Source organism: Argiope bruennichi, chromosome 6 (genome assembly GCF_947563725.1).
Source record: "Argiope bruennichi chromosome 6, qqArgBrue1.1, whole genome shotgun sequence".
Lineage (NCBI taxonomy): Eukaryota > Metazoa > Arthropoda > Arachnida > Araneae > Araneidae > Argiope > Argiope bruennichi.
The window spans coordinates 26,051,852-26,064,552 of NC_079156.1; the positions used below are offsets into that span (position 1 = coordinate 26,051,852).

Below are 12,701 nucleotides of genomic sequence, written 5' to 3' on the forward strand. Positions count from 1 at the left end.
CTGAAACATTTTCGTAAGTTATGGCAGAAAAGCATTCAAATTTCTCCTATTTTTTAATAAATTAAAGTTTTAAAAATCTTTTTTTGGGACACAGTTCACTTTTCAAGCTGTACTTGTACCAAGTTAGGTAGTTCAAGATCAAACAGTCTCCCCTGTAGAATTCCAACACAAACACTTTAGAAGACAGACAATATAAAAGCGAGATAATCAAAATGTTTAATTGGATTTCATGATTACTTTTAAGCAAGAAAACTTAGTGGTTTCTTCAAGATAATCTTGTTCATCTTTATCAAAGCGCACAATGGAAAAATGCTTAAAATAACTATAGGAAATTTCTAACTGGATTACAACCTAAAAGTACAATTAAAAAATATTTACAAAATATATTTATGATGGTGAAAAAAAAATACGGGCCGTTGCTCTTTATTTGAAAAATTCATAAACGATATTTTAATTAACATCAAATTTAAGTGAATTATCATTAAAATGATTATAAAAGTTCTAATAACAGGGTTGATTGACACGAATAACATCCCACGTATTAACAAGGAATTTTTCAAGCTCCCTTTTATGCGTCACACATACACATAAAAAAATCATTATCCTATTTAGAATTGTTTAACGAAATCAGGTAGTAAGCTGATTTTTTTATAGTATTCCTTGTCAGTATCCCAAAATGTATGAAAACAAAACACTCCTTCCGAAGAACTTGTCTGTAAAAAATGTAGCTGTGGAATATAAGAGATAGGATACCTTCTATATTCCTATTCTATATTCGAAAGCAATACATCTTTTCTCTCAACAAAAGTCATACATCAGCCGTTGTGAGCGGTTTCGTTAGGACGGATTCGATTAATCAATTCTTTATCGGATCCGAGTTCGATCGTACTCAGTTCCGGATCAGAGGACCCTCTCCGAAGTGAATGACACATCATTCTTTTTAATTGGGATATGGATATCTTAAGCAGTGTTTAAAATACTTTAATAGCTAAGTGAACGTATTTAAATATAGACGAACTTCTCATTTCTGTTTGAAAACATGTTAATAATCATCGCATTATTTTATAATGCATAGAATTTCTAATGAAATCAATTATTTATTTAGCATTTAGGTAGTAATATTTTGTTATCAACCAGCCTATGGTTCTTAAAAGAGCTATAGCCTATGGCTCTTATTGCTAAAATCAATAAATAGGCTGTCTAGTTTGAAATACATCACTGATTTCTCTTAATATTTTCAATAGAACAATAAAGAGACATTTTTCTGGAATCTTTTTTGTAGAATCGAAAGCTTAGGCCATTGCCTTTTATACATAATTTCCGAATGAAGTCCGCATTTGAAAGCACTTTATATGATATTTATCTCAAAATATTGTGTATATTTATACTTTCATTAATAAATTTTTTAAGTTCAAAAAAATCTCCGTTATCTGTATTCTTTTTATTGCAATTGTTCATTATTTTTCAAGAGGCTTCACTACACTCAACGTTTGCGCTGCAACGTCTGTTCATCGTTTTCGCAAGGTGTAGTGCCATCTATTGCTAGACAGCGTATTTTGGGTTTTTAATTCATTGAAGTAGCTGCGAAATGTTTCTTCTATAATTTTGTTATTCGCTCTCATCTAGTTTTTTTCCGTTCGTTCACTTTCTTGGCAAAATTACGTTGTATGAAAGCTAATCGGCAGTAGACAATATTTTCATTGCTTCTGGGTGTGATTAAATCTCGTCGTACAAAATTTTTTTCGCTCGTGATTTCTGAATGAACTATGACAGCAGCCGGTACTTCGTGAATGATATTATTTGGCCAGCGTTCAAAACCACCCGACATCACGAAGTAGAAGCCTAAAAATCTGCTTTCGTGTATGGAAAATATCGCATCTGTAGGATATGATCTTGTTTGTGTGAGTGAGTCATAATCGCTAAGTTTAACGCTTAGCGATCTTAAATTCAAAAAGTATTTCATCCAGGAACTTCTAAGAAAACTTTAAATGAACCTCTAGCATTTATATTTTGTTGAATATCTGGTAAGTAAAAAATGAATTGTGATCTTTTCTGCTTACGTATGGTTTGGGAATACATCTTTACCTTGAAATTATGTTTCACATTTTTGTATTGTAAATTGAGTTATATGTTTTATATTGAATAATAATTTATATCAGTAGATTATGGGTTACAAATTTTTATCATTTGATTGTTTTAATTTCCAGTTGATCTTTGATTGTTGTTGCTTTAATGCCGCTGGTGAGCTTTGCTTAAACAGCAGTAAAACAACAACAGTTAAATCGGATTATACAAATCTTTTTATGACACAATATCTTTTTATGTAATCAATTTTCTTAAAACTAGATTACTTCAATAGGAAAAATTATCCATAACTTCTCATTTTTTTAAACAACTTGATTTTAAAAGTCTTTGTTTAGCATACTTGCAATTACTCAAGTTGCATATTCTTATTTTATGGACATGATATTTATTGCTTATTGTCCTAAATTTTATTTGCTGTTATAAAAAATCGATTGAGTTTCAAACACTTTTTTTATTATCTAAATTTTTATTTTGTGGTATTTACTCCAGCAAAGTTACCTTGACTTCACATTGAATTTAATCTAATCATATATGAGATTTGGTAATATATATTTTCAAATACCAAAAAACTATGTTCTATGTAACTTTCTTTGTCCGGGATGCTTTAGTATATTGACAAAAGTAATTATTCTTTTGATTGATTCTCTAATTTCTTTCTCAAAAATCTTTTCTAAAAGTAATTGATTTGGTTCATATAAAATTACTTAATTGTAGTTAATTTATGAATAATTATTTGTATATATAAAGTGTTAGATTAAAATTATTAAAAGTGTTTTTGAAATGTGTGGCTTATTAAGCATTTTATCATTTTGATTAAAATCAAAGCATTGCTAATTTTTTTTTAATATAAAAATTACAAGATTTGATCTTATGAAAAATATAATAAATACAACTTAGTTTACTTTCTTGTATTGGAAATAATCACATTTTAAGTTTCGTAACTGAAGTCTACAATATGGTACAAAAATTGTCTTAAGTTTTTATTTAACATTTTGACAGTTGCATTCATATCTTTGAAATCAGATTGGGATGTTTTAAAGATAAAATCAAAATTTTGCTGTTGAAAATCTGTGTGAATAATTTTTTTTTTTTTTAATTTTGATATTTTCAGACATTTATTTTATACTATTTACCTAAAAATATTAAACATGGATTTAAGCAGCTTAATTTCCCGGCATTAATTTTATAATTTGTTACATTTAATAACTTTTTACCATAAAGTAAATAATATTTTCACAGATTCAAAGTAAAAGGAAATTTAAATGATTAATTAATTAAATACGCAATTTAATTATTGTATGCATGGCATTTTTCCATTTAGAAGCATTTTTAATACATTTATTATGCAAATTTTATTGTATGAAATGCTAATTTTATCATTCGGCATTATGTTCTATATTATATTAATTTTTAGTCTGCATACTTATTTTAATTTACAAAGTATTAAAGAAATGATTAAGAATAAAATGCTGAAGAGATGTATCTTTACTCTAGTAAATGACTGAATAATTATTTTAAATTTTGACATTTAAAAAATATATATAATCAAACTGTAATAGTATATTTTAAAGTTAAATACTTAGCATTTATTTTGCCATGCTTTTTTGTCTTTTACTTAATGTAATTGATCTAATAATCAAAATTAAAAAAAAAAATAGATTTATCAAAATATTATTTGCACTTTTCAGTATTTAGGTATATTTTCGTATTTAATCTGTTATTGAATGATATTGATTTTCTTTGCTTATATATATATATATATATATATATATATATATATTCTTTTTTTATATGTATTTCTCATTGAATCTCTCCACTCTGAAAGTATAATATGTGGCTGTATTAGTTATGAAGTCTTCTGAACTTATGAATGAAATTGGGGTGGAGGAGAGAAGAGATTAATGAAAATTTCTTTTAGCTTGTAAAGTTGACTTTTTCGTATCAAATGTTCATTTATTCACAATTAGAATTTGCTGTAATTGAAATTATCTGGCATTTTCCTGTTGATATTCTTGTCCTTATGGATGTAATTTGTTTTTAAATATATATATTTAACAATTGCTTTATTCTCTTTTTTCATGCATTCTTAGCTCTTATTAGTGGATTTTGACTGTTTAGTTTTTAGGTTTAAAAAAAAAACTTATGCTTAGAGTTAAAATTTTGATTTATAAATGACATGATGTATTGAAATTTTTTATCCCATTATACTGAAAAGTTGTCCCAAATTAATAATACTTTTGTTATAAATAATACCATCTTTAATTTATATTGTGTTAAAGATGTACTTAGTAAATTTAAATATTGAAAAGAATTATCAATTAATTATTACTTATATATTTGCAAAATTGTATTTTTATTACATTTCCCTATGCTATAATACCAAAGATTGTAACAATGGAAAACATTTACTTAAAATAGGGGAGGGTGAAAATAAATGCTCTTAACATATGTTTGTAATCAATTCTTAGGTAAAAGGAAGAAAGCCTTTTTGTTTTTGTATGATTAGTATATATTATAAGAAATAAATGAGAATGTAAACTGATTCATTTAAGAAAAAATGTAATTGACATTTGGAGCTTATTGATATTCCATGTTATTAATAGCATAAGTTATTAAATCTTTTTCCAGCTTTTATGTTATTAAATAGAAAAACTGTTTGTAAAATGAGAGAACAAAGTATAAATAGTATGTTAATTTAGTGAATAATTAAAATGCATTCTTAATGTATCACGATTATTTATATATTATGATATATTGAAAATGTTCTTCATTAAAAAGAAATGAATCATTGAAAAGTTTTCATTTCTTAAATTTGTATAGTTCAGCAAAATCATGCTTCTTCATGAAATATTTATCTCCCTTTTTGATTACTTTTCTTTTTTAAAGAACCATGATGATATTGTGGCAAATTTTAATATTATATCTGGAAAATTTTGTATTTGCGTTTTCAGATTTCATTTTCTGCTGTCTCTATGAGCTTAGTACATGTAAAATTCATCGAAGGTAAAATATTTTCCCTTTTATATGATACAAAAGTTTTGGAGAGAGTATTGCTGTTTCGCATTCTATCATTGTCATCTGAGTGTGAGCTGGAATTAGAGATCTGTCTAAAAATAACAAAACATAGAACATTAATGTAACTAAACCAAATTCTTTTTATGCTGAAAAATGATACATGTAAATAAACCATTAAAGTATAAAAATCCATTCATAACTATTTGATAAATTTTAATGAAAACTTCTTCAAATTTTTTTATTTTAATGAAATTGGCAGGAATTGTACATAAATTTCAATAATAATTTTGTTAACTGTCAAATAATTAGATGCAAACCATCCATGTCTGAGATGTACCGACTGTGAAGTCTTTTTAGGAAATAACTTGGATATTACAAAATCAGAACAATAAAAATTCTTATCTTTGAACATAATATTATTTTTAAAATTAACACATTTAGTTGAACGAAAAATGTGTAATTATTATATCTTTATCTCTTGGGTTAATAAATTAATTTTAAAAATATGCTGCTTTTTGCTACTAAGTAAAGAATGCTCTTTGTTTTAAAATTGCTATAAATTGAATTTTTTGATATTCATTATGATCGATTTCTATGTTTCTTTGGATTTTGTAGCCTTTTAGAAAGGAAAAATGTTAATTTTTAGTTGGCGATTTCTGTTTAGGAATGTAATTGATTTACTACTAATAAAGTCATATTGCTTGCTTCCCTTCCTCCTAAAAACATTTTTTTTTTAACTATTTTTTTTCATGCCATCTTTTTTAGAGATTCTATTTTTAAAAGATATATGTATATTTGCAAGTTAATGTGAGTTACTTTCTGCTGTAGTATTACTACTCTACCAATAATCTGTTAAAAGGTTAAATACTTTGTTCTAAGATAAGTACATAGATATTTTCTATGTATCGTGATCTGTTTTTTAGTCTTAATATTCTGCTTAGAAGAACTGGGGCATCAAGAAAAAAATTTCTTCAGACTGAAGAGTAGTTAGTACTATTTTGTAAACAAATTATTTGGATTTTTTAAAAAAAAATTATTTATTCTGTTTCCCCCCCACAGAACATCATTATAAAATGCATTTATCAGACTATATACCTTTTCTTTCCAGTGATATTTTTTAACTATTGTCTTAAATTGAGAAGAATTGAATTTGAAAATTCAAGTTTCAATATATTTTCTTTTTTTATAAATTATTTAAAATTTTTATTTTTAAATTTAATGTCATATTTTGATTTCCTAAAATGGTTTTAATTTATTTACAATAGTTTTAATTACCTTCCACCATGTTAATTGTTGAAAAATAAAGATATTACTTTAACGCATGGAACATGACTTCCATTATCTTGCATTACTGTTTGTTTTACTGCAACATGAAACTAATTAATCATTTTACAAGAGAAATGAATACCTATTCTACAAAGATATAGATTATCTTCTCTCTCTTAAAGTGCCTGATAATTATTGTATCTAAGAAAATGCTACTGTGGCAGAAAACTCTGAAGTTGAAAGTTTGTTGAACAAAACAGCATCTCTCCCCCTGCCCTTTCTTAAGGGCACATAAAACATAATTAAAAACATGTTTTTTATAATGTGAGAAAAAAGAATTCATGTATGAATTCATAAAGATTTCTTTATTTTATTAAGATGTTATTCTCTGTACTTTATTCATTTGAATGTAATTTCTTAATTGCTGTCAAATTATTTTAAAATATTGCTATAAAGATATTGTATTGAGAACTAAAATAATAATATAACATTGATAGAGTAGCAGAAGAGTTTGTCCGTATCTTTCTTGTGTGCCTAAGCAATATAGAACTTTTTATTCAGTTGTTTTTGTAAATTATTCTGCATTAGCTGCATTTATTATAGGGAAGAAAGTAGCAAATCCTCGAAAGAATTGGAATACCCATGCTTTTTGTATAGTAATGTAATAGGTATGTTTTGAAGTAAACTAAACATGCATTTTGAATACCTTCCACTATATCATTTAGAGCTAAAATTTGATACAGACATATAATTTTAGTATTAAAACAGTATACAAAATTTTTATTAATGTAAGCTGTTATATTTTTGAGTTATTGTGTTCATATACATTTATGACCTATGAATAGTCATTCTTTTGATGAATTTTATCTAAAGTTGAATACACAACTTCAAATCTTTGTGTTAAATTTAATCATTAAAGCTAATTGCATTTCTAAATTGTTTTCATCAACAATGAAGGACAGACATGGTTTTAAAAATGTGTGTTGTAAATTCAGAGATGTCTAAAATGTAAAGGCACATTCAAGTCCCGAGATTGATTTTTTTTATTACATTATTTTGTATGCTTTTAAATGATAAATGAAATGTTATATTTTTTTAAAGTCTCATTTAATAATTTGATCCATTATTACATCAAAGTTTGACATGCAACTCTATTTTTCAATTAAAAAGAAAAACTAAAAGATAACAAAGATAAAGCATAGATAAACATCTAAGGCTTATATTGACCAACTGCTGGTTTTGTTCAATTTTATTTTGCAACTTTGAAATACATCTGTGTTTGTCTTAAAGATTACCGTTTCATGTATCTGTCAGAATTAATGAATTTTAATTATGTAAATAGTAAAGTCTATAATTAGTATTCATTCTTATAAAATGGTATAAGTGATTAAAAAACAGCTAGAAAATTGCAAAGATTCTCATGATTCATATAAAAAAATATATTTTCAAAATTACATTAACTAAGAAATTTTTATCAAAAATAAATATTTTGAAATTCTTTATGAGCATATACTATATATTTTTATGTGACTAAATTGTTTGAATTTTTTCATACCTCAGTAAAATTCTCAGAAATCTAGGTGTTTTAACTGCATTGTTATTATATTTACAATGAATAGTTTGATAGATAAGCTATTAAAAATATAGTTACAGTATTTCAGTATTATTATAAATCAATATGTAAGAAAATTCCCAAGCTTTTAATAATTTGTATAAAACATAAGGTAAATTGAACAAATGTATTAATAAATATTCCATTTGATGAGTGTAACTATATTAGACAGTTTTCATGCATACATTGTTGCATAAGGCTAGAGTGAATTAATGATATGAAGCCATAATGCCCTTCCTGGCTTATAATTTGGTAAATGATTTGTTTGTCTATTGATTATAATGGTGAGAGTAGTGCAATTTTTCAAATAGCCATTTTTCAGCAACTCTTCTAATATTTTGGTTAATTATTTGTGCATTTAGTGCCTAAATGTATTTTGATTTTTTTTTTTAGTTAAAAGAATTTCCAAAAGATTTTAAATTTAATATAAGGCTTTCTTTAATTTAGAAAAGGAAAAAGTATAAATGAATAGCATGACCAATTGTTTATCAAATCTTCATTTACATATTAATGTCTCTTGTTGTTTTCAGAATAAACAGGCTTTTTATTTGTGTAGATTCATTTATACCATATGATTTAAATAAACTCAGGACATGATGTTTACTAGAGTTTTGGTTTTCATGAAAAATTTAGTTAAAAGTTCATGAACAAGTCACTGCAACTAAATTTTATAGTTCAAAATCTTTACTGTCATTTTATTTTTCAGTTTGTTCTCCAAAGATGAATCGGTTTGATTCTGACAAGGAAGTTCATTATATAATATACACTAAGAATTTTTTTTTAATGATGGAATTTGTTGAATGGTACTTTAACTTTTGTATTGGTATCATTTTCAAGCACACTGACTACACATAAAATAAGGTTAAACTATTCATTTGCAAGCTTCTTTTTCCTCTTTTTATAGTTTTTCCTTATTCAATTCATTATTCTGTTTAGTGTTTAACCTTAATTCTATTTTAAATTTTCTAACACAGAAAATACATACAGTTTGATTGTTAAGTTATTGTGTATTTCTTGCAAAAATAGATTTTGTTACAACATGCCATACTATTTGAATGATTTTTAAATAATGTAATTTAGAGAAAGTTTGCCAACCTGTAAACATTATCATGTTAATAATTGTCTGGAGACATAAACTGCCATCATAAGAGTACAAATTTTTAATAGTTCTGATTTGACATTCTTTGAAAGATTAGTTTTTGAGTTTGGTACCTTTAAACAGGAAAAATCCTTCACATGCTGTGTTTTATTCAAGAGTTGCATTTGGAATTTCAATTTGATTGGTCTTATTTGAAGTTGCTAAGATATAAACTTGTATCTCTGAGAGAACATATCAAATTATTAAATATATTAAAATTGTCATAATAATAATTTAATTTGAATGATGCTATTTTTACTATTTAGTTTGTTAAAAAAAACTTATGAAGTTGTTTTATTTAATTAAAAAATTATTTACTAACCTATACATAAAGTGTATATGTAAATAAAGTGAAGGAAAAGTGAAACTTTTTTTTAAAGGAAAATATTAAAAATTGAGCTAGTAAATTAATAAAAAAAGTGAAAAAGTAAACATTGTATTTTTTTCTTTATTATTTTTATCCTACTTATCTGTTTCCTTAGTTACTGTCAATTTCTGTAACGGATTGCCTGATACGTACTATGTTATCATTTCCACATTTTGATATCTTTCTTCTTTTGTGGCTATCAAAAATGATTACCAACTTGTGATTTGGCTATGTGTATGAGAGGCGTTCTTTGGTGCTCCAATTAAGGGATAAATTATTTTTGCATATCATGCATGTTTATTTGCTTATTCTTTCTATATTTGAAATATTTTGTTATTATTAGGCAATTAAAATTATTTTGATTTTATAATTACTTCTTTGGTCACATGGAAGCCAAAAAAGCAGTTGAGAGGTTGGACAGTTTAAAATCAGTTCATGAAGTAGAGTTAGGTGATAATCAGTATGTAAAGGTTTCAACTCTTGTGGAATGTGTGAACAAGACCTTGGATTCCCAAAATTCAGTAACAGATATCAATAGTGATGCATCTACACAAAATAGTGATCATGAGATTAAAAATGAACAGGAACAAAATGTTTCTGAGGATCCTGATATTCCGCCTGCTTTTCGTAAATTTCTTAGACGATTTAGTGAAACCAATGGCATTGAAGACACGGAATTGGACCTAAGGTATTGAAAAATATAACAGTTCCTTATTTCCATTTAAAAATTATTATCTACATTTGGCATCGTTTTCTGTTTTAAATTCTGAAGGAATCATTTATGAATTTTTTTTGTATTTACATTTACTGGGAGTAAGCAAACTTTTTTATTTTTATAAAATAACTTATGAGTGAAATTTATATTCCTTTTTGATAAAACCTTCTCTAAAATCAAAAGTATTGGTTCAAAATTCCTAAAATCACTTCAAAGAATTTTTTTGTTTGTTTTATATTTGGATCGGTAAAGTGATGTTCCTTCAAATAGCATTAAGATTCATTCTGTTTGTATTATTATCCCTACAAAATATTTATGATAAGAATTGTTGATAGCTTTTTAGAAAAAGTCTTCAAATAATATGACTATTTTGCATATTTTCCCCTTTAATGCTTAAATTTTTAGGAAAACATTTCTCATTAAAAAAAATGTTGGTATTTTATAATATTTGTGCTGATTATGGTTTATTTTATAATATGTATACATCTTTAAATGTTGGTATTTCTAGCTTTTCTTTAAATAGTTTTGTGTTTAAAAGTTTGTTTGAAAATAACACAAAGTTAAAATAAGCTTGCAAATAAATTTCAGAAATTAGTATTTGTAATTTTTTTTATATAAGCGAATTTGCAAAAACTGTTTTATATCTAAATGCTAGATACCTCTATGTCCATTGATGAATGTTATTTAATCAAGTTAATAATTTGGTTGCTATGTAAACTTTATGGCAATTTCTGTTGATAGTAATATGAAGTTTGGTTATTATTACTTAACAGGGTTTTACATTACTCTTTTATTTTTAAGTTGAAAGCTGTTTATTATTTGTCACATTTGGCAAACCAGTTGCTTCTCTTAGAATATTGGTAGGATATTGTTTCAGTTACATCTTTTATGCATAATTCATGTTCATGATTTTCCAAAGTAAATATAAAATTATGAAAGACATTACTACCGTGCTATTTTAATAACTTTACATGTGTTCTGTTCATTCTGCATATGAATCATTCTAAATGGAGTTAAAAAGTTTCATGATGCCATAATGCGTTCGTAACTATCCGTTTCCTCTGCCTGCTTTACCTTCTTGTTCGTTATATAATCTACATACACATTAACGTTTCCGGTATTTTATTTATCTGGAAATTTTTTTTTTGTTTGAAACAGATTTGCAGATGCGCAGAACAATTTATAAAGACAGTAGATTTTTTATTATTTTTGTATAAAGCATTGAATTCGCAATGCGCAAGTTAAAGGGGGAAATGCCTGGCGATTCTCGGCTGCCAATTGTACCTAAGGCCTTAAACATATTCTTGTTCAACAATGAAAGAAATTCACGCGATATTTGATAGAACAAAGTAAACAGTTTGAATTTCCGGAGAAAAATGAAATCTATTGTTCAAAACTATCTCTTCCCCACCAAAAAAAAAAAAAAAAAATCTTATAATAATTAAATCGGTATTGACATTTAAACTTATGTCATTAAAATGAACGACAATTAAATTGGTATCATTAAGATGACATTGGTTTAAATTTCGAAATGATACAAAAACAGTCTCATTTTTTTTTTTTTGGAAATTTCTATTGAAAACGCCAAAATCTCATTTATTCTTTAAATTAATAAACTTTAAAAAATGTTTCGAATTCTCACACGCACATTTCCTTTATTATTAAGCGAGGTAATAAAGCTGTTTTTACAATCCTAAGCACGCAATGCGTCATCCACTGGTAATGCGGAATAAATTATTACATATTGTTAATTTGTTTCGAATCCGCAGTTAAATGTTTTAGCAAATCTTGTATCTTAAATTTAAGTTGCACATTTTAAAAAATTTTTATGGAGGCATGTCATAATTTATCCAGAACCATAAAAGTTATATGTGGAAGCCTTATTTAAGTCAACAACATTAATATTGTTTTAACATGACATTCTTTGATAATAGGGACTTATTGAGAAAGAATTAAAAAAAAAATGTTTGTTCGATTTTTAATTAAAAAGGAATTTAAATGTTAATGGGTTTTTCTTGCCATAATTTTGGAACATATAGTTGCTCAACAACCATTTTTACACTACTGTATAATTTAAAAATCGGCTTTTCAGTAATTTAAATTTTATTTCCGTGCTGTTTTTTTTTCTCTAAATTTAATAAATTTTTAAAAGCATAATTTTTAGTATGTTTTGCAATAGTTCCTTTCATCGTTTTTATTTCAGCATTAATACATATGCGCGTTATGTGTTTTGTTTTGAAATAATTCACATAAATGATGTTAGTGTTTTTAACGTTCATATTAGCGTTGTAATAATAAATTTTTAATTATAATACAAAGGCAGACGAATAGAATCCAATGCATTATAATGCTTTGCTGCTTCGGATAAAAGTCTCGAATTTCCTTTAAGTTTGTTTCAACGTCTTTTATTAAGACATCTCATTAATACGAATAATTAAAAAATTCAGATGATAGAGATTTTTGAGTAACAGATGTTACTCTTTATATCATTGCATTTGTGTGA

General features: G+C 25.7%; 1 protein-coding gene across 8 annotated transcripts in view; it reads left to right on the top strand.

Moving 5' to 3' along the window:
• The first annotated feature begins 1,605 nt into the window (after nucleotides 1-1,605).
• Nucleotides 1,606-12,701, top strand: part of LOC129971168 (kinesin light chain-like) — a 71,201-nt gene continuing 60,105 nt past the window's right edge. For 4 of the 8 annotated variants that reach the window (XR_008784769.1, XR_008784770.1, XR_008784771.1 and 1 more), the window contains exon 1: nucleotides 9,735-10,171. Coding sequence is in view for 4 of the 8 variants with exons in the window: in XM_056084691.1 (XP_055940666.1) it covers nucleotides 9,870-10,171 (302 nt within the window). In the remaining 4 variants the exon portion in view is untranslated. Of the gene's footprint in view, nucleotides 2,025-9,734; nucleotides 10,172-12,701 lie in introns of those variants that run through there. The other 4 variants (XM_056084690.1, XM_056084694.1, XM_056084693.1 and 1 more) reach the window with 2 other exon arrangements.